This window comes from Staurois parvus, unplaced genomic scaffold, assembly GCF_062004578.1.
Source record: "Staurois parvus isolate SC_StPar_1 unplaced genomic scaffold, SC_StPar_1.0 ptg000327l, whole genome shotgun sequence".
In the NCBI taxonomy this organism is placed as follows: Eukaryota; Metazoa; Chordata; class Amphibia; order Anura; family Ranidae; genus Staurois; species Staurois parvus.
The window spans coordinates 2543674-2571143 of NW_028318123.1; the positions used below are offsets into that span (position 1 = coordinate 2543674).

The window sequence follows — 27470 nt, forward strand, 5'->3', positions numbered from 1 at the left end:
CTAGCAAAAAGTTTAAATGACATTTTTGTTGTCTTTGCTCCAATTGATAACAAACATGCTAATTTTAAAACTTTTATCCTCTGCTTCTGATCTAATTCCCCTCCCAGTTCCTGCTCCCATTTCTCAAAGTAAGGTAGCCACTTAGGTTCTGACTCTTTCACTAGCACCTTACATAGTTTTGAAATACTATGCTTACTACAAGAAGGAGAGCTAAATAATTTCTCTGTTAACCTCACATTGTCTTTCCCCCATAGTGGTTTTGGCAGTGCTTGTGCGAAATGTTGTATTTGTGCGGATCTCCATTTATCTAATGGCTTGCTGCCCCATTTTTGCTTTAATGGCTTGGGGTGGCTGTGTCTCCACTATTTTGGAGAGGATGTGATGTGTTGGGAACTGTCACTCATCTGTGGTGGGAATGTACAAAGACACAGGCTTTTTGGGAGTAGATTTTTAAGGTAATCTATGACATAAAACATGCATAACCTATTTCCTTCCATAACATCCTGTAGCTGTTTCACCTTTTTTTGCCCATCTAACAAAATATAAATAATCCTCCTTTCCCTGATTAAAATTTTGTGTCTACAAAAAAAATGTAAAGGTGAGTTAAAGCATAGCTTGGTAAAGAGTGCAAACCCTCACTGCTGGTTGCTCAATTAATATATGGCAGAACCATAATTAATCAACATTCTATTCACTCTTCTCTCTCCGTGTGTGTTCGTGTGTGTGTTCCCTGTCGGCTCCATTGCTGATATCAAAACAAATACATTTAAAGTGTTACTAAACCCACAACAGTAAACAGTCTGTATATGTAGTAAAAAGGCTGTTTGATCCTCACTTCTGTGATCCTCCTCTTCTTCCAGTGTCTCCCTCATCTCCTGATAACATATTGTGTGGAGTCACTCTGCACATGCTCAGTTTGGTGTGTATTGCTAGAGACGTTTTTATTTTTTTCCCCTGGAAGAGTGAATGTGATCAGCACAGGGCCAGTCAGCACTGTGCAGACAGAGGTCAGGGGTTCCTCATCCTCCTAGAGAAAACTCCTCCTACAAGATTTAACCAGTGTTCTGCTGGACAGAAGTCACAAGACTGCTCTAGCTGCTGATGAGAAAAGGTATTTGGCAGTTTATATTTACTAAAATAATTGCATTTCTGTGTACTGTTGGAGACCAGATAGAGTGAGTTCAGGGTCCTGGGTTTAGTAACACTTTAATGATTTAAGTAATTCATAACGTTCTTAATTGCTACTTTATTAATGCACCCACATGCATATCTATCTATCTATCTATCTATCTATCTGGCTGTTTACATCTTTCAGTATATGCAATTTCATTTTATGGAACTGTAAAATCTATTAAACAGAGACCTATACGTGTTCCATAGCATTTCTATTACAGCATTACCTATTGGTAGATATGTAAAAGTTGTTCCAAATCTGTAGCATCTTCTGAGGCAGTTGGCTGCAGTTCTCATTTTGGACACTAGATGGCAAGAATTAGCCATCAGGCAAGATATTGCAGCACTGTGTCCTTTTCTTCCAAAACAAAGTACTTGCAAAATGTAATCACTTCTGAACGTTTGGTTTAAAATTGAATTCTAGACACAACATTTTTAATATATTTTGATTTGTTGTTTACTTACCTATATAGTGTAGCCATGTTCTTTTTCTTTCCTGCAATAAGCATATTATTATAATGTGTGTAAATATACAGTCTGTATTTATTATAATACATAGCACCAAGGGTAGACTTGGACCTTTCCCCTGAAACCCAATTCATGTTCAGATTGTGCTTCAGAGGCTACTGACAGGCAGTGAAGAATCAATGCAGTGTCCCCTCATTACCCCATTTTTGCCGACAAACATACTGCAACTGTGTTCATTGCATGGGGTTGTGGGGTGTTTGCTTTACTTGCTTGGCCTTTCACTTTACGTTTTAGCATTTAGTGGGTTTGCCGCCCTCCGATCGCCACATGTCACGTAAACTTTTCCACGAGAGCAAAGCATTGAGCCCACAGCATTTAAACACCCCCATCTGTTGCCTTTTGCAGCTTTAGGGTGGTCAGTTGGTGGTTGGCAAAAACATGGCACAAACACACAGTTTTGATCCCCCCCCCCCCCAAACTACATGTCATAATGAAACGCAAGAGTTTGCACAGAATTTTAAAAAGTAAAGGGAGACAGGAGTGTCCTGCTTGTAAGATATGAAATCAGATGAGATCCTGTGAAAGTACAGTTGCTTCTGTACTTGTGGCCTCCCCGCTGGCCCCATTACTGCAGTCATGTGTATCTGCAAGGCTGGCTTCACACCTGTCTGCACTGGTGTATTATTGCACACATGTTGACCGTGTTATGTTAAAAAATCCCATTCATTTTGATAGGTTGCTAGAGCTGACAAAACGCATGCCTTGAGCCTGCGGGGTAGAGGAGGATCTGGGCTGCTCTGTGCAAAATCACTGCACACAGCAGGTAAGTATAGACATGTTTGTTATTTTTAGAAAAAAAAAGTTAAGACCTTAGTATCACTTTAACGAAGCTCTATAGAAAAACATTTTGTATTCTTACACCTGTTTGTGATTAAAGAGTAACTGCACTGTGGGAGCTTCACCTAAGAAAAAGGGCATGAAGAGGGAAAAGGACTAGCCACCAGTACTGCCTGTGGGCTCCCCTTGAACTGATCTTTTCCACTGATTTACCATGCCTCATTCTGTGCAGTATCTCAGTGTAGGGACAAAGGCAGGTTTTGCTTCCTCATATTTGAGCCTCCAACAAGGAGAACCAGAATCAGCTTGTTTACAATATCACCAAATCTCACTCCAAGTCCCCTGAGAATGGCCTTAGATCTCACACTACAGATATATAGTACAGCTATAAAGTTGGAGGCACAGGAGTGTTCAGGCACACTCGCAAACCAGAAGGTCATATATGTATATATATATATATATACACACACATTTTTGCTTTTTTCCTTTGTGAATATACATAATATATCAAATTGTTCCCATTCAGTCAAAATACCCTTAATTAAACTCGCACAGACACACCAAACTCTCTTCAAAATTCAGCCCTTCCCAGAAGAGCGGAGTTAGTTCCAAAACCATATGGTAAAAGAGAAACCAAATATCCCTTGTGCTCAGGCAATTTGATTAAATAATAAAAAAGCTGCTAGCACAGTTTGCTGATCACAAATTTCAGTAGATAATAAACATACACTATATTGCCAAAAGTATTGGGACGGCTGCCTTTACGCTCACATGAACTTTAATGGCATCCCAGTTTTAGTCCATAGGGTTCAATATTGAGTTGGCCCACCCTTTGCAGCTATAGCAGTTTAAACTCTTCTGGGAAGACTGTCCACAAGGTTTAGGAGTGTGTCTATGGGAATGTTTGACCATTCCTCCAGAAGCACATTTGTGAGGTCAGGCACTGATGTCGAACGAGAAGGCTTGGCTCACAGTCTCCACTCTAATTCATCCCAAAGGTATTCTATCGGGTTAAGGTCAGGACTCTGTGCAGGCTAGTAAAGTTCCTCCACCCCAAACTCGCTCATCCATGTCTTCATGGACCTTGCTTTGTACACTGGTGCTCAATCATGTTGGAACAGGAAGGGGCCATCCCCAAATTGTTCCCATGCAACTGGGAGCATGAACTTGTTCAAAATGTTGGTATGCTGATGCCTTAAGAGTTCCCTTCACTGGAACTAAGGGGCCAAGCCCAACCCCTGAAAAACAACCCCATACCATAATCCACCCTCCACCAAACTTTACACTTGGCACACTGCAGCCAGGAAAGTACTGTTCTCCTGGCAAGTGCCAAATCCAGACACGTCTATCAGATTGCCAGGTAGAAAAGCTTGATTCATCACTCCAAAGAACACGTATCCTCTGCTTTAGAGTCCAGTGCTTTGCGTGGTACATGGTAATGTAAAGCTTGGATGCAGCTTCTCGGCAGACTTGGTGATGCAGCTGCTCAGCTATGGACACCCATTCCATGAAGCTCTCTGCACACTGTTGAGCTAACCTGAAGGCCACACGAAGTTTGGAGGTCTTTAGCTATTGAATCTGCAGACAGTTGGTGACTTCTGTGCACTGTGCTCTTCAGCATGTGCTGACCCCGCTCTGTCATTTTACATGGCCTGCCACTTCATGGCTGAGTTGCTGTTGTTCCCAGTTGCTTCCACGTTGTTATAATATCAGTAACAGTTGACCAAGGAATATTTAGTAGTAAGGAAATTTCACATATGCACAGGTGGCAACCTATCACGGTATCACTCTTGAATTCACTGAGGTCCTGAGAGCAACCCACGCAAATGTTTGTAGAAGCAGTCTGCATATCTAGGTGCTTGTTTTTTTTACACCTGTGGCCGTGGAGGAGATTGGAACATCTGAATCCAATGACTGGGAAGGATGTCCCAACTCTTCTGGCAATATAGTTTAGATGTGCAGTGCTGAACATTTTTTGCAATCAGAGTGAAACTTCATGTATAAATAAAAAAACATCCAAATAAAGTGCACAAAATAGTGACCATGACAATCACACTATTGGTGATAAGTATCAGAAAACATATATGTATACCAGTCCATATACAGTCCTAATGTGTAGTAAGACAATAACGTCAGTGCTGTAACAGTGGATACATTAAACTCCAGTGCTAATAATCAAGAATGTTTAGTGTAAAGAAGAGATCACCATAATTTTAATATCTCCACCAAAGACAGGACAAACAACACAAACTGCTTACCAAACTGAACTGACCCCCAAAGATTGAGTGGTCAAACAAATTTTCTGAAAACAGACTGGCATCCCAGTCAAATATTGGTTCTCTGCTAGTAGGCAAGTATCTGACTCATCAGAGATGATGATGGGACGTGTGGCGTCCTCACGCAAGCTACTGTGGATGGATTACTGGAGTTGTTCTTAAAGTGTGCTATTTGATATACACACTCTTCTTATATATCGTGTGAGTGCATAATTTTAAACTTTTAATAAACTGGATATCGGATACTTTTCCTCGGTGGAGATTTGGAAATCTAGGTGACCTCTTCTTTGCACTAAAGGTTCTAGATTATAAGCACTGGAGTTTAATAAGTTCACTGTTACAGCACTGAAATTGTTGTCTTACCACACATTGGGACTGTATATGGACATATATATTTAGTGAGTGGGTATATAGATAGATACAGTGCTGTGAAAACATATTTGCCTCCTCCGTGATTTTTTTATTTTGTTGCATATTTGTCAGACTTAAATGATTCAGATCATCAAGCAAATTTTAATATTACACAAAGATAACCCAAGTAAATTCAAAATTCAGTTTTTAAATGCTGATTTCATTTATTAAGGGAAAAAAGCTGTCCAAACCTGCCTGGCTCGATGTGAAAAAGTAATTACTCCCTAAACTCCCTGCTGCATAACCCCAATGCGCTTGAGCTTGAAGTTACGCATGATGGCCGGACAATCTCCTTTTCATTATTTTCTGGTAGAGTGCAGAATTCATGGTTTCATCAATTAAGACAAGTTGTCCAGGTCCTGAAGCTGCAAAGCAGTCCCAGACTATCAAACTACCACCACTATGTTTGACTTTTGTTATGATGTTCTTTTTATGAAATGCTGTGTTAGTTTAACACCAGATGTAACGGGATACAAACCTTCCAAAAAGTTAAACTTTTGTCTCATCAGGCAACAGAATATTTGCCCAAAAGTCTTTGGGATAAGATATTTTTTGGCAAAAGTGAGATGAGCCTTTGTGTTCTTTTGGCTTTCACCTTAGAACTCTCCCATGGATGCCAGTTTTGCCCAGTCTCTTCCTTATTGTTGAATCATGAACACTAACCTTAACTGAGGCAAGTGAGGCCTGCAGTTCCTTAGATGTTGTTCTGGGTTCTTTTATGTCAACCTGAATGAGTCGTCGTTCTGCTGAGTAATTTTGGTAGGCTAGCCACACCAAGTTTTCTCCTTTTGGAGATTATGGCTCTCATGGCTTGCTGGAGTCCCAGAGCCTTAGATATGGCTTTAGAACCCTTTCCAGACTGATACTTTTCAATTACTTTGTCAGATTTGTTTTTACAGGTCTGACAGTAATCAGGCATGGGTGTGGCAAGTGAAATTTACCTTAGCTTTCCAAAAATGTGGTCTGGACAGCTTTTTTTCTACTTTAATAAATGAAATCATAGTTTTAAAAACTGCATTTTGTATTTACTCGGGTTATCTTTGTGTAATATTAAAATGTAGTTTCATGATCTGAATTATTTAAGTGTGAAAAATATGCAAAAAAAGCATGAAGGGGGCAAATACTTTTTCACAGTGCTGCAAGTATGTGACATACTTGTGGGATCCCCGTGGAAGTTGAAAATGACTGTTGCAGGCACTACTACTACATCAATTGCCGCTAATTTCCAGGTCCTGTGCTGAGCAGCTGCCCTGGTGCTTATTGAAGACAGGAGGTCCCTTGTTTGGCATGGGCGCCATTCATTGAACACTTTGCTGTTTTTCAATGAATGCAGATTACCAGTTAGAGCTGCCTGTTACTACTATTATGGGGAAAAAAATGGAGGTAGGGGTGTGGGGGGAAATGATTATGGAAAATACTGTTGTGCTGTTGCCAAAAAAAGCCAAACGGGACAAAAGATAGTTCTGCTCCTTGTAAACCGGTCCTAAGTTACCTAATACACATATGAAAGTGAACAAAGAAAGGGCACACTCATCTAAATGTAGACTGTAAGGTAAAAGTTGGAAAGAAAAAAAGTAATGTACTCACTACATCTAGTGTGGAATGAGCATGTGATTCGTTGTGGAGGATCCCCAGACAGCTGATGAAACCTTGCAGAGATTGGCAGGCATGCGGCCGGACTTATCAGAGAAGCAGCTGGAGGTTGACGCAGGAGCTGCCAAGTTTCAGCATGGAGGCACAAGCCTTCTCCCACAATTGGACGGCTTTGGGAGACTTGAGGAATCACCATGGTGACTTTAACAGTCTACATTTAGATGGGTGCTCCCTCTCCTGTTTATATGTGCACTAGGTAACTCAGGACCTTGGATTATGAGGAGCAGCCCTATCTTTTCCATTTATATATTGACTTCCTAGCGGCATTTGCCTCGGTGTTGTCCTAGCTTTTTCCCTACACATATCCATGAGCCACCAGACAGTGCCATAGTCTTCATCCTTTTATAGCACGCACAGTACATACACTAGTCCAAGCTGGACCAATATAGCGATGCAAAAATTGCCATACCTAAACTTCAGCTTTAAAGCAGACCTCCAGGCAAGCAACTAAAAATGCAGCTAAAATACATGTATAAATATACTGTATGTTTACTATTTTTGTTTTTCCAGTCTTGTGAAGTACGAGGTATGATAATTTAATTCCTGGAATACCTGCGGTGTAGTACTATGGTGGTAGGTCACCAGCCATTTGAAGTCAAGCATGTTCTGACATGTACAACTTGGACTCGCCTGGGTCGCAGACCAGTTGATTCAGTCTTTATGGAGTAGTAGTAGAAATAACACATGTGCATTGCTCTCTTGGCAGAAAATGAGTGACAGGAATCTGGAGCAGAGGATTAAAGGATAAGTTACCTTTTTCTAACATGTTAGATGACAGATTCTAACAGAGGATTTGGGAGTGAGAAAGATTTCCGTAAAGATAGAGCCTTGAATCTTGACAGAAGATGAGGAACGTTGTGTTCAAATTTCCTCTGATCTTTTGAGGAATGCAGAGGTGTTTGATAGGGTTGCTACCAGTCTATTCTGGGAATTAAATTGTCTCACCTTTTACACACTTCTCCCACACTGCACTGCTAAGCAAATGACACACACATTTCCCGTTACAGAATGAAGCTTCATTTGCCACCTCTCAATCAGCTTGCTCACTGGAAAATGATTTAGCATCGTTGGGGAGGTGATCCAGAAAGTAATAACATGATCTTCCCAGGGATAGCATGATCTCCAATCTCCATGGCTGTGCAATATGCAGAATTTGCAAGACTGGCCTAACAAAATTGTGAATCTTTTGGAAAACTAAATAAGTAACATAGTGTAATTCTACCTTATATTCAGAAATTTGCCTGGTGATCCGTTTTAATTGTGTAAACTAAAACTGGAAAAAAACAGAGTATGGTCACCATCCCTCCCTGCAGTCCCTGGACCCTCACCTCCTTTAGGATCTGCTGCTGAATTTTCCCCTGAGATTTTGAAGTGTCCTTTGTGCTTTTTCACTAGTGTGTTATGATAAATACACCTCCCTTTTTAAGATTCTACTGTAGATTTTATTACCCTATTCTGCATCTCTTGTTGAAAGCGAATAGTAAAAATGGCATTATCTAGGGCATGTTGGCACATCTACATCTCTGACATACTGAAGATTACAAAGGATGGTCCCGGTCATATCTTTAATGGGGTCACATCACTTAGTGCACATTACATTTAATTATGCTAACAGAATCCAGGTTTGTGGGTCATAATAACCTGCTAATGGATAACTAATGATAGCAGCCCTCCTGTCATAGATACTGTATAAGTTATGTATGACTGCTCAAGGATAAGGAAGGTAAAGATGTAGCTACAAGTCTGCGTACAGTATATGGAGAAGATTAAAAGAAATATAATCCACAAAACAGATGTTTTTACATTTTGTAATGAATGAATGGACAAAATGCAGGAAGTTCATTGATCTACACTCATTGTACCTGACGTCAATACATATTTTTACATGCACCGTTGAGGCTGGCTCCTTTAAGTCTGTGCTTAAAATATCTGTAGTGAGCTCCCACACAAAATAATGGTCATGAAAAGTAGATGATGTCCAGGTAAACTCAATCTATCAAATGATGAAATACACCAACACTCCATGAGGCACACTCTGGAAAGATATACACACCAGTGTGTCATCCTATGGTATTCATTAAAGAGGCACTCAAAATGCTTTCCAGACTTCTTTAGTAATTTTTTTACCTGACCAAGGTTTTACTAGACATGTATATGGCAATATTGTCAAAATGTAAACCAAATATTTATTCTTAAAAGACTTTTAGTGATTGTGTTTCAAATCTCTGTTTTTATAGGTTTCCTCCATTTTTTGATGACAATCCGTTTGGCATATATCAGAAAATTTTGGCTGGCAAGATAGACTTTCCAAGACATCTAGATCTTTATGTGAAGTAAGTTCCATCCTCACGTATACATGATTCATTTTAACATTCAACAAAGGGTACGTTTATTCGATCTATCATTTACTGCTCTTGATGCAGCAAGTAATGTCTCATTTCTTCAGTTGGATTCTCCATGATGTGAAGTGAACACAAAATTGCTTTGGAGTATTGTGTACTGTAGGTGGAAGGTTATTGGGTTGAAAAGCTGCCCTTTTGCTTCTTGAAATAACTAGACAATCTTTGAACTCTATTAGACCTCTAGTTCTCAGGGTCAGGAAAGACTGATAGTTTAAATAGGGTACCTGTAAAAAAAAAGAGAAGTTCTACACTAGGTGGGGAAAGATATTGGAAAAATGCTAGGCAGGTGAATCCTCACAATACCCACTAGATACAATGCAGATTTACTCCCCCATCTTAATAAAATGCTGCCTATTCCACAGAGAGAATAAGAACCATTGAAATGACTGCTAGTGATAAGCGGAGTATAGCAGAGATCTTGTGACTGGAGTACCTGAGAGATAAAGGAAAGCCACAGGGTGATCCACCTCTCCACTGCTTGAATCGGCTGTGTAACAAATAACAGCCAGTATCTTGTGCTCTGGCTGCCCAAGGGTGATATCATTCACAACTTCACAGTTTTACAATGTATGGAGATAGACAAGTTGCTTCATTTTTATGGGTAGACCTGTTATCAATGAAGCTTACATTTTTGACCAAGGTGTGTGCTTGTCTTTTGAAATTGTAATCTCTGCTAGAGTAGGGACGGATTGCCATCATATATATTGTAAGCAGGGCAGTCTAAAAAGGTATTGGCAGCAGTAAACTATGCAGGATACAGAGACACCTAGGAAAAGTCCAAGCAAGTTTGTCCTGTATTTTTTTCAGCTAGGCAGCAAATACAGTTTTTAAAGCAGGAGTGCTTTGTACTCCATGTATTCCATAGCAAAAAAACAAACCATATATTTGCTTGTCTGGGCCACTAGCTAAGCATATGTCAATTTTTACGAACAGGGTACTTCCTTATGGACTCTCTAAAACAAACAAGCAGTGGATGTATCTTTTTCGTGTTCTGTCAGCAGTCAGCTTTTTCACACAACAGCAGGCTCCCGCAGCAAGAGAGAGCACTGTGCATCAGTCAGCCCACATATAAATGCCTGTGCACTGCTAAGACAAAACGTGGTCTGGTTACCAGATGAGACATTGACCTTGGAATGCAGACTTTTCCAACCCAAAGTTCTACAAAATCTATTAAATCTGGGAAAACAAAACATTTTTCTCCATAACTTGCACACATCCTGGAACCCCTCGCTATTTGTCGGTGAGAATCCTAGGTGACACATATACACCATTCACAATTTGATAATCCCCAGTGTCTGATAGTAATTGATTTTGCTAAATTTATGTATAAACCATACATCTGAAATACAGTAACCTTCCTTACACATCTTTAAGAGAGAGTACAATTTATTTCACTCATAACTAACCTTTGGACTAAATTCTTCCTCTAATAGCTTAGTAAGAGCTCATATGGTACTCTTCAATGTATTGAGTATATCAAAATATAGGAAAACCAGGCAACTACAGGTTGTACACCATGTGAATGTCCGTTGAAGTCACCTGGACAATATGAGCAGCAGTTTCTCAAGGTCAATGATAAGAAAGAAAGAAATAACGTGATGTCACAATTTGTGGTCTTCTGAACTCACCTGTGCTGCTGTAGCTGACTCTCTCATGAATCAGTGTGGTATTGGGTCCCAATGCTTGATTCCTGTTCATCTTTCCCTGCCCAAAGGATTTTGTCTTCTCTAGAAACTTGTACCAAACCCTACACTGTCTGTTTTTAGGTGTTTTCAAACAATCCATCTTGACCTCTTGCTTTTTTGACTTTGATCTTGCCTTTTATTCTGTACCACATCTCATTGCTGTCAGATGTTGCCAATCCTGATGTATCTGAAGGCCACAACCTGGGAGTTAAACACCACAAAGCTCATTAACCCTTGTGGGGTGTGCTGGTGAATATAGGGAGTGTGTTATATTTTGTGCTATCAACCTTGAGGTGCTTCACTCATCTGGTGACATAGATGGTCCACTACCACCGTGACCCTTGACAAGTTAACCCTGCTCTATAAAAGTTATTGTATCTGTGCACTGGTTATGACTTACAAGCTTGAAGAAGCTGTATGTAGTCTGAAATAAATGACTCTATTTGATTGACTGTATCTTTACTGTAAACCAGTGGTTTTGTATTCACAGTTCGCCACAGGGGCATAAATGTTTTTCATAGCTTCACCTCCTATACTTAAATGATAAATAATCCCCTTATTTTGAGGGATTTATGAAAGAATGAGACTTTTAAATGCTTTCAGTTCTGGAAAGGTCAATAATGGATCTGGTAACAATACCAACTGAACGTTTATAATCGGTTGTCATAATTTGTAGCCTATTTTAAAGCCCAGATGATTTATGCACTCGATTTGTTATGTGTTTTTGACAGTTATAGGTCAGTATTTATCATTTGCACAGTGCACACCTACATTAAGATTCCTGATTTCCAAATTTATGATGGCACTTTTTATAATGTTGCACTTGATTACAGTACTTCATCAACATTCTTTAAGCCAAGGAAACCCATTTAGGGCAGCCTTTTAATATCAGCATTTAGTTTATGTTTAAACCCACTTACAATCTATACATAACTTGAAGGCTTTCATATCTGGTTTGTTGCCAGTGTGTAGTAATATTACAGAGTTCCTGAACCGAGAAATAAGTACAGCACGTTACCATAGATCAAGACTGTAAGTATTAGAAGTTTTGGAACATCATTTGCAAGGTATATCTGGTTTGAATTTGTTTTCTTTTAAACTAATGATTTAAGTGTCTCATGGGAATATTGAGGGGAAATAATCAGAAACATTTCGGTACCAAGCAGTGAATGAAGTCATGTGTTCCTGGGCCAGTATTCAAGTTTATGATACATGAGTCAGCTTCTCATCATTTTAGGTCAGTAGAATGTATGTTCTTCCTTGTCTTTGAGGCAGATTTATTAAATTTAGATTGCTAATTACTATTATGGGTAACACAAAGTTTACCATTTATTCATTCTTTTGGTTGGTCCAAAGTAATCATAAAGGTATGCCTATGGACTGTGCAGGTAGAGCACATGGCTCTGGTACATCTATGCAGAAGGTTTTTCTGATGCATTCGATCCATAGATTTCTTGTTCACGTATTTGTTTACTTAAAATTTTCGTATTCTTTAAAGACTCAGTAAAACCTTTTTATTCATTAAAAGATTAGTAATAACTTCCAGAATCATATTCTTTAAAGCTCCAATAGAGAATTTTAAGTTGTGTCTCTGTGATTTAAAGGTAAAAACCACATATTGCTTGATGTTGTTAACAATGTTGATCTACCGACAAATTAACTAAAGAATATAAGGGAGGTGTTTTACACGCCAGAAGATGTGTATTTTTCCATGCACTCCCGAAATTTACAGATGTACTACACACCACACTCCTGTCTGGAATGGCAGGAGACTTGATTTTTTTTTTCTCTACTGCAGCAAGGTAACACTTACAAGTCTGGTCCCTCCCCCACCCTGCGAATGTACAGTTAAAAAGCAGAAGACTGATGAGCTCATCTATTTTTCATGCTCATTTCCTCTATATGCATGTTCTTTGCTAGCACACAAGCACTTCAGCACAACTGATTGGCTTCTTGCACTGCTTCTCCCTGCCTCAGAATGAGCTTTGCTGTATAGGGGACTGAAATACAAGTCAAATTCCTGTACTTACAATGTTTGCATTTAAAGACATTGAATTTAATGATAAATAAATACAAAGATGCATCAATGTGTGTTTTAGACTTGCCTGGAGTTGAGCTTTAAAGTGCACCTATTAATAACTTCAAAAGTCTGCAGGAAAGAGTTCTAGTATTCAGTGACGGCAGACATTTTCCATAAAGCTGTACCTTGATCATTAAGAAGCAATCCTTTAGCTCAGTTCAGTTAAATGTGCCTGGATAGAGACGCCACCTAGAGAATTATGTCATCCATCTGCTGCAGGAGGGAGGATGATTTCCTCAGTTTCCTCTCCACCAGTAGGTGCCCTCTAGAACTATTGTAACCTCTGGCCTTCTAAGAGGCAGAAGCAGAGGGCCAAGCTAGTTAAACCAAGTGTGTACACAGCTAACAACAAAAAGAATGTTGTGCAGGTACCAGAATTAACATGGTGTAATCTATATGTCAATATCCTACTCAAAGTACATGCTGACCTGGGAAGATGCCTCCACAGAGATGTGGGATATAGATAGATTAAATCATTGCCAGGATGTGTATTGTGGTCACTTCAAGAGGTAATAAGGTTACCTTCTGTAAGTAATGCTGCAATTACATGCGTGCTGTTAACATGAAAAGAAATGTGATGCTAGGTCCATTTAAAGGCTAAAAGCTTTAACAAAGAGATTCTACCTTCTACACTATTCTTCTACAGTGCCCTTCTTCTACAGTGTCCTTCTTCTGTTGGGTTACTTGGCAGGATGTCCATTTAAAATTACTGTATGAGACGAGTATGATGGGAGGGCATTACTGGCTATGTTTAAGTACATTTAGGTTGCAAGCAAAGCACAAGCATGCTGTAAGTGAGTGTCCGAAAAGTATCAGAACTGTTTTTTTTTTTTTTCTATGCTTGTTCTGGATCAGTGACAAAGACCGCATTGATGCCAAATCTTTAATATGGTATCCAGGGATGCATTCTCAAAAGGAAAGTTTTTTTAGTAATCATATCCTTCTTTATTCTGTCATGGCCCCTTTTAGTGTAGGGAATGGCTCATAGTTTCTTCAAGGACATCTCCATCCAAATGCCCAACTGTGTAACTGAAGCACAGAAGCTAACATTCAAAAGTTTGGAATCACCTAGGAAAGTTCATGTTTTTAACAGGAATACTGTAGATGCTTTTTCACAAAGGTAATGTTAGTTTGATCAGAAATTATAGTCAATGTATAACAAAGAATGTTTTGTCAATATAATTGTTTTCTTCACTGAACTTTAAAGCAGAACTAAAGGGTGAATATTTACCTGTCCAATGGTCCCTCACCGCATTCTTCTTCAGAGTGCCAGTTTTTAGAACTCTTCACTGGCCAGAGGGAATAACGTCACTCAAGCGCAGGAGCTAGTCATCCTGGCACTCAAAGACTGGCCTGCTACTGTAAGCTGAGCTGTACATGCACAGCTCAGTTTACAGCTCCAGAGAAGATAGCGAGCAGGCAGGTGCTGGGCATTTCAATGCGGAAGAGACAGTTCTGCAATAAAAGCTTGCCTACTCATTGTTTCTAACAGCAGAACTTCAGTTCTCCTTTACATTTCTCAGCAAACCTTCTATTTGCATTCATTACAGCTTGTAGACATTCAGCATTTAGTGAGATATTCAGTGAAAATATCAACCCTTGCATTCTGTAGCTCTCCCCCCCCCTTGGGGCTGCTGGCCTGTAGAGCACTTTTCTGACTAGTCTTGCTTTTCCCACAAAAGCTTGATGTTGCTGACTTCTGGCACTTGTTATAGGCAGTCTATCTAAGATAACACTCCCAGCTTCATATTTTTTTTGACAATTAATGTTTTAAATCCTGTCGGCATCAAAGCAGCCCCATGTCATTACATGTCCTCTGTCATGCTTTACAGAGGACACCAAGCACTAGACCAGCCTCCTTTCATTTGTTTTATGTCTAATATATTATCCTATACTTGGACCACACCTCCAACTTAACTTCTCCATCCATAATGCTACAGTATTTTCCGGTCAAGTCTGCTCTTTGCCCATTTTATCCTTTTCATTTTTTTGGCAGTTTCATGGATTTTCCTTTGGACCACCATCTCTAAGCCAGTATTCCAAAGTTTTCTTTTCATTGTTGCAGGTGGCATTGTCAGACGGCTGCTGGTTTAAAAAGCATTCCCCAAATAAGGACATTCATTTCTCAAACCAATGTCCTTATCTGCAGTTGTGCATCTTGACCCTTGTTAGATCCAGTTTGCCTTCTTTCTTCAAGGAAGGGTGTTGTGGATGGACGCCTTTTTAGCAAGCCTTCACTTTTTTGTCAATGTTATACACAGAAAACCTTCATTTTACGATACAACAATGGACTGAAATGTTTCTTGTGCAAATAGCACGGGACAAGACCTGTGTCAATCTGCAGATCATATCCTCTAACGTTTAAAAATGAGTTTTTTTATGCTACAAATATTTGCTACAAAATCTTGTACATCTTTAAACACGTAACTATACGAGTGAGGAAACCATTTACCTATGTCATAATGTACTGTAATAAACGTTGGTCACATCTGGCCAGTTTTATTGCAGGAGGGAGAAAATTCAGTTTCCATGCTGTAATCTGCATTCCAGAATTTCTCAAAAATTGAAGAAAACTGTGACAATATTGTCAAAATGGCTTTTATTAACCAATGGGAGTTCTTTCACTTGGGCATCAGAATCATTTAGCCTAAGCTAGAATTTATAAATACTTCTACTGCCATGGCTTGCTGCGTTCTCTATAGCCATTCAGTAATTTCCATGGTAATTTCCCTCATACCTGTGACCAAGCAGGAGTAGCAGATTAGCTGACCAAGCCATACAGTGTATGTCTTTGTACAATCCTTACTGCATTCTTAGTTTGTAAAGTGTTATTAATCTCAAAACAATTAAAATAAATTACAGCACCTGACCTCAACACTTACGGTTTCTGCTGTTCCTTTCTTCATAAAAATTTTAGCCAAAATTCAAAAGATTACTGCTCCAAGCCCTAGATCAGAGGTAGGCAACCTTTGAGATCTACCAGACCAACATGAAAGATCCCTGGGGTTCAGTACCCTTTTACTACTTTTTTCTTTTTTTTTTAAATGAATTAGCAAGACCTAAATAAATAGTAAGGAAAACTTAGAAAACCTGTAATAAAACAAGTGCCACTGTAAAATATAAACTTAATCTACCTAGAAGTGGACTGTCAGTCATTCGGGCAGTGGATGGTGTCACGGCAGTGGACAGTGTGTGGACAATGTCAGTAGGGCTGAGGAGAGTGTCAGTCAGTATAGCTGTAGACAGTGTCAGTCAATAAAGCAGTGGTCAGTGTCTGTAGTTTTTTAATTACATTTTTTTTATTATGCTTTACAACTGTATTTTTAATGTTTTACAATTGTATTGTTTTATGTTTTACAATTTTATTTTTTATTTATTTATTATTTTTTTTAACAACCCTGTTGGGGGGCTTTGGTGAAATATCAGGGGTTTAAACAGACCTCTGGTGTCTCACTTTTGGGACAGAGAAAGGGGATTGAGGACACAGTCCTCAACCTCCATCTATGCAGCTTAATCTGTATAGAATGAATGAACAGGAAGAGCTCTGAGAAGTCTCCCTCTTCATTCACAAACTGAATCATAGTAAACATAGGTACCGATCACTTATATCACTCATTGTGTTCATTCAGATAACTACATATTTATTAGCCCCTTCCCCCACTCTCCATCCTGAAAAGACTTCCTGCAGGCAGCAGGAAAAGAAAGGAGGGGAAGCCGACAGCGGTGCGGAGGGGGTGGGTGGTTGAATCAGGATAGCACACAGGGGGCCTGGGCGTCAGAAGAAAGCAGATCCTGGACAGGGGAGGTGGCAGGGTCCTAGATTCTTGAGGGGTTCTGTTTCCTTGCAGGAGCCACCCTTTTGTGCATGCACCCAAGAGGAAATACTCCAAGTTGACATGCACAGGCAACCAGAGAGGACTAGATGGTACATGCATGCATGGGGGCACTAGGAATTATGGGACATGTAGCCCTGAGGAAGGGAGTTTAGGGCACTTTCTGTGAAGTTGTAAATGCATGCTCCCCAGCTGAAAGCTTGGGAGGTAGTGCAGAGCAGGTTGGAGGCTGCAGTTTTAAACACCATGAATTGGGGTTCTTGCCTTTTTCCAAAGAAAACATTTATTGACCTCTGTTTAATTGGCCTAGTCTGATCTAATTACCATAGAAAACGTGAGGCTTTGATACTACTTTTAAATAAAATTGACAAGTTTCTTATTAAATAACTTGTTTAAATATTGTCTGTCTATATCATTACAGAGACCTCATAAAGAAGCTGCTCGTTGTGGATAGAACTAGAAGACTTGGAAATATGAAGGTTAGTAACGTATACACACAGCTGCCACAATTAGATCTAAACATGCAGTTTTACATACCGTATGTAGCAATGTCAGAAGATGCCAATTGAAAATGTGCATATTTGGGTCTATCAATTACTAACAATGCTAGGTTAAGCGTTTTTTTTTTTTTTTTTTTTTTAGCTTAACCATTAGCCGCCCGGCCAATGGCCGTTTGGCGGCTTCAAATGTGCCTCTGCACTCCGGGTGCACGCCATTTGGCGCGCTCCCGCACATGCGCAGTTTGCGCTAATGCAGAGCGGCGCAGCAGTGCGATCTGTCACCGGCCGTGCACCTCGGACACGGCCGATGACAGATCCGAGTACCGGCTCCCGTTGCTGGTACCATGTGACCTGCTGTGACCAATCACAGCAGGTCACATGACAGTTGTATACAATGGATGGCTTCATTCATGATGCCATCCATTGTATACTAGTGCCTAGCTGTGAATGGCCACAGCTAATCACATGCACATGTCATGTGATTAGCTGTGACCAAATCACAGCTAAGCACAAAAAAAACAAAAAACAAAAAAAAAACTGAATGAATCGATTTCATTCAGGTAAATGCTTGCTTATAGCAAAGTAATTATTTGCTATAAGCAAATTGTGTAAAAAAAAAAATACTGATCACTTCCCCAAAGTAGTACAATGTTACTATGGTAACATTGTACTACTTTGGTCATAGTAAAATATGAAAAAAAAATCTTAAAAAAAATTTAAAAAAATTTAATAAAAAATTAAATATAATAAAAAAATAAAAAAAATTAAAAAAAAATATATATTTTTTTTCATACTGTCACCAGTCAGTGTCCCTGTTCACCGCCATGCCAGTTATATGATGACGCTGTACTGCACTGGTGACAGTATGTAAAAAAAAAAAATAGTGAAAATAATTCTTTTAATTTTTTCATTTTCCGAAAAATTATGACAAAAAAATACAACTTCAAAAAACTCGCCATGCCTCTTATGAAGTACGTCGGACTGTCTACTCTGCAAAAAGGGGTCATTTGGGGATATCTGTACTATTCTGACATTCTTGGACCTCAAGAAATTAGATTGCCTGTCAGTACTTCAGGATTGATCAATTTTCAGATCTATACCATAGTTTGTGAACTCTATAACTTTCCTACAAACTAAAAAATACATCCTAATTTGGGTTATTTTCACCAAAGACATGTAGCAGAATACATCTCGGCCTAAATTTATGAAGAACAATTATTTATTTGTAAACTTTTATAACAGAAACAAAGAAAAATGTGTGTTTTTTCAAAATTTTTGGTCTTTTTTTGTTAATTTAGCAAAAAATAAAAACCCCAGGGGTGATTAAATACCACCAAAAGAAAGCTCTAGTTGTGTGAAGAAAATGATAAAATTTTAGTTTGGGTACAATGTTGTATGACCGCGCAATTGTCATTCAAAGTGTGAGAGCGCTGAAACCTGAAAAATGGCCTGGGCAGGAAGGTGTAAAATTGCCCGGTATTGAAACGGTTAAAGCAGAGTTTCGGGTTAAGCCTAACTAATCTTAAAAATACTGCCTTACCTATTTTCCTGACATCAGCTGCATGAAAATAGGTAAGTACAGTATATACATCTTTCTTACACATGTTAGCAAGCATAGAAGTTAGAAGGCGTTATCTCAGAATTGTACTTTAAATAGAATAAACATTTCATAGTAAGCTATTAGGGTTTTACCCCAGCATTTGTAGCTTACATCTTTCAGTGCTGCTTCTCTGAAATGCTAGTCTTCACAGGAAAGCATTAACAGTGGACAGTGCAGTCTCAAGCTAGTCTGTTAGCTTGGAGAAGGAAGGGACTCCCCTTGCTATCCCAGGCTATGGGGCTGTGTGTTTCTGTTGATGCGCACGGTGTAAAGAGACACAACTCTAGTTTTTACACAAGGGTGGCTCCATAGGACGTTGCAAGAGAGAGCCATCCTAAAATAAGAATTACAGCACCATCTTAAATTGGAGCTTAAGTAACATATAAAGAAGTTGCATACTCCGTAAGTGATTAAACCAACTGCTCAACATGAAAAAAACGATGGTTTAATTTCAATTTAAAAAATGACCCTAAGCATGGCTTGGTGTGTGCCTTAGAACAGTCCTTACCATGAGAGGTCTAATTCGTTGTGTTTGTCCTTGAGGCCAAACGTTACCAATCTTCCCATGTTTATAGTATATTTGACCATTTTTGTCAGGAAGCATTGGTGTCTGGCATTCATCTGTGCTTGAGTTGTAGGATTTTGGAATTGAATACAGGTTCAGCATCTTTAGGAGGTAACAGTAATAATTAGCTAGATTTGATGACATCATCAGTTTCTCATTTTAAAGCATTATCTTGCTTTTCTCTTACAATAGAATTCTTCCTTAAACAGTGTGCACGTACTTTATCCTTTTTGCTATAACTCTTTATTTTAGTTATATTTTACACGTTATATATAAGAAAACAATATAAAGCTGGTCTATATACTTTTTATTTATTATAGAATGGAGCAGAAGATGTCAAGCGCCACAGGTGGTTTAGATCAATAGACTGGGATGCGGTACCACAACGAAAATTAAAGGTATGAAGACAAATTAATTTCAGGAATTTGAAAAGTTTCACCTGTACCACAGAAAAGAAAAAAAAAACCAAATCCAATCTCATCACCCACAGAGCTGCTGTAATACACTTACCCGCATAGGGTACACAAGATATAAGTTGGATAATACCAGCTCTCTGAGTATGAAATTCTTCCAATATAATCTAAAAACCGCCATTCATCTTTCTTTTCTATCCAGTATAAAAAAAATTATACTGTATATATATCAACATAAATTTATATAAAGTATGCTGTAAAAACATTTTTCGTATATACCAAAGTGCTATAATCATACACTTCTAAAATCTGTGCAAAAGGTGCTACTATACCATATGTTCTCCTTCTCCCTTCAAATCTTTCCTCTCTCTCTCCAGCCTTTTATTATTCCCCAGATTCCAATAAACATGTCCTCCACAACTCAGACCCAAAAAGAACATAGACCGAACAGGGGAGATAGTTAAAACAAAAAAAATCACAACTGCAAACTCATATAGAAAAGTGTATAAATAAAGAGTGCGCTAATTATTCACAAACAATGCAAGGATAAATAATAGAAATAACAAATAAAATCCATAAATATAAACATAAGTCCAGCCCCCATAAACAGTGATAATCCAATATCAACTTAATGTCAATCTTGAAACAAACACCTATGTGCAAATCTGACACCAGATGAAATAAATACACTAAATAAAATAATTAGCGCACTCTTTATTTATACACAATTTCACCTTTTTTGGTTAGAGGTGCTGCTTATTATTTTATTTATCTTGTTATTTTCTGTGGCGCTTCTTATATTTGTTACATCATATAGAAAAGTGCCTGCCACTCAGCACCCAGTTGTAAACACTTAGCCACTAGAGGGAGTTCCACTGCGCCACATGCTCACCAGAGAAGCAGAGCGCAATCCAGCCTGAATCCACATGTGGCGTTACAGAAACTCTGGGATGAAGTCTCTATGACGTCACATCCAGATTCAGAATTCATATTAGGTATGATGGAAATATTTTTATAGCACCAGCACATGTTGTTTTGCACATTGTTGAATATATATATATATACACACACACACTATATTGCCAAAAGTATTGGGACGCCTGCCTTTACACACACATGAACTTTAATGGCATTGCATTCTTAGTCGGTAGGGTTCAATATTGTGTTGGCTCACCCTTTGCAGCTATAACCGCTTCAATTCTTCTGGGAAGGCTGTCCACAAGGTTTAGGAGTGTGTCTATGGGAATGTTTGACCATTCTTCCAGAAGTGTATTTGTGAAGTCAGGCACTGCTGTCGGACAAGAAGGCCTGGCTCAAGGTCTCCACTCTAAGATGTTCCATCGGCTTGAGGTCATGAGTCTGTGCAGGCCAGTCAAGTTCCTCCATCCAAAACTCACTCATCCATGTCTTTTATGGACCTTGCCTTGTGCACTGGTGCGCAGTCATATTGGAACAGGAAGGGGCCATCCCAAACTGTTCCCACAAAGTTGGGAGCATGAAATTGTCCAAAATGTCTTGGTATGCTGAAGAGTTCCCTTCACTGGAACTAAGCGGTCAAGCCCAACCCCTGAAAAACAATTCAACACCATAATCCCCCCTCCACCAAACTTTACACTTGGCACAATGCAGTCAGACAAGTACCGTTCTCCTGGCAACCGCCAAACCCAGATACACATCCATCAGATTGCCAGAGAAGTGTGATTCGTCACTCCAGTGAACATGTCTCCACTGCTCTAGAGTCCAGTGGCGGTGTGCTTTACACCACTCCAGTGCTTTGCATGGTACATGGTGATGTAAGACTTGGATGCAGCTGCTCGACCATGGAAACCCATTCCATTAAGCTCTCTACGTACTGTTGTGCTAATCTGAAGGTCACATGCAGTTTGGAGGTCTTGTGTGATGGACTCTGTAGACAGTTGGTGACTTCTGCGCTTCAGCATGCACTGACGCCTCTCTGTCATTTTACAAGTTGCTGTTGTTTCCAGTTGGTTCCACTTTGTTATAATACCACTAACAGTTGACCGTGGAATATTTATTAGTAAGGATAGTTCACAGATGGACTTATTACACAGGTTGCAATCTATCACAGTACCACCCTTGAACTCCTGAGAGCAAGCCATTCTTTTACAAATGTTTGTAGAAGCAGTCTGCATGCCTAGGTGCTTGATTTTATACACCTGTGGCCATGGGGGTGATTGAAACACCTGAATGTAATGATTTGGAGGGATGTCCCAATACTTTTGGTTTTTGCTTCTGCTGTGTGATGAGACACCTAGCAAACAGGTGGGAAGCCTCACTTTCATCATTCACTGTGATTTGCTACTAGTAAAATGGAGTCATGTCAGAGCTTACTAAGCTTCAAAGAGGGCAAATTGGTGCCTGCTTAGCTAGTGTCTCTGTGACTGAAGTTGGCAATTTATTTTCCCCGTTCTGAGGTACAGTATCAAAGGTTATGTAGGCATATACAGTTTCGGGGAAAACGTCATCTGATAAGCAAAAGATGCAGTCAACATGGTCAAATAACCAAAAGGGCCCAAAATTAAAACAACTGCTGCAAAAGCAATTGCAGAGTTCAATCTCAGTCTTCACTGGAAGTCTGGTGGTTTGTTAGATTTTATTGGAAGAATTTCAAACTCAAAGCGCTGATATTAACGAACGATTGTCAGGAATTTACACTTTATATTTATTGAATAATTGTAAGATCAACTATATTTTTAGCTGAGATATTCTTACAAAATAATATTGTAGAAATATTAAAGTACACCCCAGGTAAATTGAAAATGAAGCTCTTAAATACAAAGAGCATTCCCCAGTTCCTTATTCTCTGCCATCATGGCAGGCAGACAATTGGCGTTTATAAAAGTGTCAACAATGGCAGCCTACAGGTTTCCTGCTTGTACACCAGTAGATCTTACTGGGAGCTATATCTGAAAATCGAGGAAATTATTTCTGTACTGCAAACACTTCTAGGACAATTACCATTCTATATATTTATAATGGCTTACAGGGGCAGTTGTGCTTCATATCCCAGGTATCTATGCAGTCTGCTGACTTCAGTTATCACGTTTTACCTATTAATATCAGGTCACAATACCATCTCTGTAGCTAAGATACTTCAAGTCACTGAATCAAAGTATGAAAACAGGAAAATCAAACAAAAATCAATAAATCCTTGATATGCATACTTCTACGTCATAGAAATTTATTAAAGCAAATATGTCAGTTTATAGTCAGGCAGCTAGCATTTTCTGAAGCAGATCAGTAAAGGCCTTTATTCCTCTAAAGAAAGGTTTATTTGAAATTAACAATAGTTTACCCCCAAATAGTAATATGTATTTCTTAATCCTTTTATTCTGTTCTTTCTGTCACTAGCCTCCAATAATGCCAAAGGTGTCCCATGAAGGTGATACATCAAACTTTGAGGCCTATCCTGAGGATGATTGGAACAAAGCCCCCCCAGTACCTCCTAAAGACCTAGAAATGTTTAAAAATTTTTAACTGGGTAAGAATTGTATCAGATATATGCAGCTTTTTGCACAGAAATGAAGCAGTCCCCAATGTGATTTGATCATTTTCAATGCATAAATGAAAAAAGACCAAACATTTTGAAAAAAAAAAACATCTTATTTTTTCTTTCTGTTATAAAACATATCCAATTAAAAAAAAAAAAAAAAAAAAAAAATATATATATATATAGATAGATAGATAGATAGATAGATAGAATTTCTTCATAAATTTAGGCCGATATGTATTCTGCTACATATTTTTGGTAAAAAAAAAAGCTCAATAAGAGTTAGATTGGTTTACGTGAACATTATAACGTCTACAAACTGATGATTGGTAATTACCAAGGATCTCCAACAACTGTTTTGTTTACGAACAGTTCTCCTCCCTGTCAGCTCGAGCACACTGCTGTGCACAGCCATCCAAAGCAGTGTGCTTACAGTGAAACACACAGACACCGCCCCATAGTAAAACACACCCAGCACACAGTTAACCCTTTGATCGCCCCTTATGTTAACCCCTTCCTGCCCAGTGCCATTAGTACAGTGTCAGTGGGTTTTTTTAGCACGGATCACTGTATTGGTGTCACTGGGGATGTCAGTGACACCAAGTCAGTTACCCCCAGTGTCAGAATGTCCTGCTATAAGTCGCTGATCGCCGCCATTAATAGTGAAAAAAAATCCCAGTATATATACCGCCATTTGTAAACACTTTAACTTTCACGTAAAGCAATTTATTTACACGTATTAGGATTTTTTTTTTTTTTAGCAAAGACATGCGCAGAATACATTTTGGCCTAAATTTATGATGAGATTTGATTTTTTTAAATTTTTTTACTGGACGTGTTTAATAGCAAAAAAATCAAAAGTATCGTTTTTTTTTTTTCTCAAAACTGTCGGTCTTTTTTTTTTTGTATAGCGCATAAAATAAAAACCACACAGGCGATCAAATACCACTGAAAGAAAGCTCAATTCGTGGGGGAAAAAAGGATGTCAATTTCTTTTTGGTGCAGCATTGCATGACTGCGCAATTGTCAGTTAAAGTAACGCAGTGCCGTAACACCAAAAGTGTCCTGGTCATGAAGAGGGTAAATCATCAGGAGCGCAAGTGGTTAAAAGGCTCTGTAGTATAAAATGGGTAATACAAAAAAATAAAACATCTAATCTGTTGTGTTTATCTGACTTGATTTGTTTTTATTTTTTTTTCCAGAAAACTATAAGAACAACAAAAACATTAGGAACTTTCTGAATAAAATGGAAATCCACTGTCATCCTTGACAGCTGAATCAATGCGCAAAGAGAAGATACCTCTGTTAGACTTGCTAATGATCAAAACATGACAAGCCATGGCCATTTATAATTACTGAAGGACTATGGACATTTGCAGATTGTACACCTCTCAATGGAACATGACAACAAAATCCTGTTCATTCCAGTACATAGGGTCCTTAGTACTAGAGCATGTGATGCTGATATGGGATTTGTTGCTGACTATCATTGCGTTTTTCTGTAGTGTCAGATCAATTTTGAGCTCGGTTATTGACAAGCAAAATGTGACTAAGCATTTATTTGCATCTCTATTGCAAACCGTTCAACAACAGCAATTCTGAAATGCATAGTAATAACGATGTATTATTTGTAATATAATTTGCCTTTATGGGCTCACACTAGATACTGTAGGTGCTGAAAGGGAATGTGTTCTAATCTTTGCTTTGGAAATTTCATGCACAAAGCAAATTTTTTTGCTACTTTTTGAAAATTTGCAGGATTCATTTTTCTTTCTCCTTTTTTGTATCTAAAATAAAATATATACAATACAGATATTTAACAGGCAATATACAAAAGAGTGCACATTAGTAGTCATAAGGGGACCTTTTGATAAACCTCTTGCTAAAACTAAATGATGTACTCATATGATATCAGTACCTGTATCCAGACAAGTACAGTGCCAGCTGCAGTTATGCCACTTGTCTTTAGAGAGCGTTCAAGGAGAAATTTAATCTAAACAAAATAATTTCAAAAGGTCTCTAAATGTGTAGTCCAGGTCCTTCATGTTGGACTGTCAGACACGTCTGAGCAATTCTGTACTGTAGAAGAAAGCAAAAATAATGCCACGCAATAAGTCTTAAGAGTCCAAAGTAAACATGCTTTAATGTAACAACCAGTTGACATGAAACCAAGCAACCAATGCATTTGGGGGGTTAAGCAATGTCCCTTAGTACCTTAGGATGGTACTTCTTATGAACACTGCGCAAATATCTAATTCTCTCTATAGAACCCAGAGTCTGGCCTTTTATTCACATGCAGCACCCTAAACCCTGATGAAGGATGAATTTTCTTAACCCCCAAAACACATTGGTTGTTTTGTTTCATGTCATCTTGTTTATGACCTAAAGGACTTTTGATTTGTATTCTAAGAACCCGTGGTGTGGTGCTACCATTGCTTTCTTCAGCCTAGAACTTTACTGTGGGTGTTCAGTGAGGCCCCCAGTCATGTGAGAGTGAACAAACCAGGGCCATTGAGCTTTACCAATTAGATTCCATTATATGATACTGGATCTCCGTTCGCTAAGGATCCGCTCATATCTAAATCCTTCTAGCAAACAAAACCCAACAGAGATCTTCGAAACCTTCTCTGCTCTATACAAAACCAAGAAAAAATAAGTTTTAGCTTTAAATACACTTTAGTCTTCACATGTGTTTGACTGTAGGAGGCATAGTTATCCCATAAATAGGATGTTAAAGAGATCTAGGTTTCCTGAAACAACAAATATTGCATAGCAAATTAACTTTTTTTTAAATATTACACTTTTTTTTTTTCTTTTAGCACAAAGTTTATTTTTTTTTGCGAATTGAGTAAAATCATAGAAAATTTACCCAGTTGCTCATACCAAATATTTGTATTTTACCCATGTTTTTATAGTTCTCTGTTGCATTAATTCTAAAAAATGTCCCCAACCAAATATCATGGTTTTTCCAAGGACTAAAAGCTTGTTACAGGTTAGGAGTTTATTCAGTAAGCACATTTCCCTAGCCTAAAATCTAAGTCAATACTTTTTCTTACAATCTAGAATTATTGTTCATTTTGTCTACAAAAATGTTTTTTTTAAAAAGCACATATTGACTATGTACATAAAAGAATATATTAAGACCTGAGCACAGAACATGTGCAAAGATGTAAATGTTTGTACTTAACAAAGTATAAGTTTTATTTTTTAAATTGTGTTTTTTTTTTTTTCGAAAACTTTGTTCAGGGATGGGCTAAAGGCATTTTTTTAAATTTTCTTTTTCTAAGAAATAATGTTCTTTTACACCTGTGTGTGCGTGTGTGTATGATATATATAGGTATGGTATATAAGAGAGGTGGTGCCTGGTGACATTTAAGTGATTTGTACTTAAATCTTAAAGGATTACAGTCAAGACAAGGCACTTAAGGGGCAAGTGTGATATTGGGTAGATTTAGCATTTCATTGGAGTAATAAGGTACACAGTGTAAAATCCTTGCAGGGCAATACAGGTTTTTTCACTGTGATTCTCAATAACTTCCATTCATTATGGAAGTAGTTAAAGTGAGATTACAATCCAGACACTTGCATTGTCAAGTTAAGTAGCTACTTTGTATCGATCACTTTAATACGGTTGGTTAAACTGATGACTATTTCTAAATTTGCACGTGAAATGTAAAAAGAATCTGCTTTAATGTTTTTTTCTGGTTATATTTTTAAAACATAGTGTTACAGTTGATTTACAAATGTTTTGCTAAAATAATAATGCAAATTGCTGTCATCTTGATTTTTCTTTTTTTTTTTTTTTTTTTTGTTCTGGACATTATTTATTAAAACTTATAAAATTATCAACTATATATGAAAGTCAAATTCTATCTGTTTTTCTTTGAATAGATGTAAAAATGTCTCTTTTGCATCCTCTCTTTACAGTGTTCAGAAAATCAGTACATTTATTTTCAACATACCAACACACTAATAATAGGAGTTGGATTTACTAAATGCAAATAGGCAAATCACTTTACAAGGAATTTTTTTCTTGTGAGAAAAATGTACTTTGCAAAGAATG

General features: G+C 38.3%; 1 protein-coding gene across 1 annotated transcript in view; it reads left to right on the forward strand.

The window, feature by feature from the left end:
- The window catches only part of PRKX (protein kinase cAMP-dependent X-linked catalytic subunit), a 194997-nt gene extending 167729 nt beyond the window's left edge, over positions 1-27268 (forward strand). The window contains exons 5-9 of the mRNA XM_089683881.1: positions 9056-9151; positions 17240-17297; positions 19804-19881; positions 23269-23398; positions 24610-27268. Coding sequence (XP_089540007.1) covers positions 9056-9151; positions 17240-17297; positions 19804-19881; positions 23269-23394 — 358 coding nt within the window. The 3' untranslated portion in view covers positions 23395-23398; positions 24610-27268. The remainder of the gene's footprint in view (positions 1-9055; positions 9152-17239; positions 17298-19803; positions 19882-23268; positions 23399-24609) is intronic.
- The last annotated feature ends 202 nt before the right edge of the window (positions 27269-27470 follow it).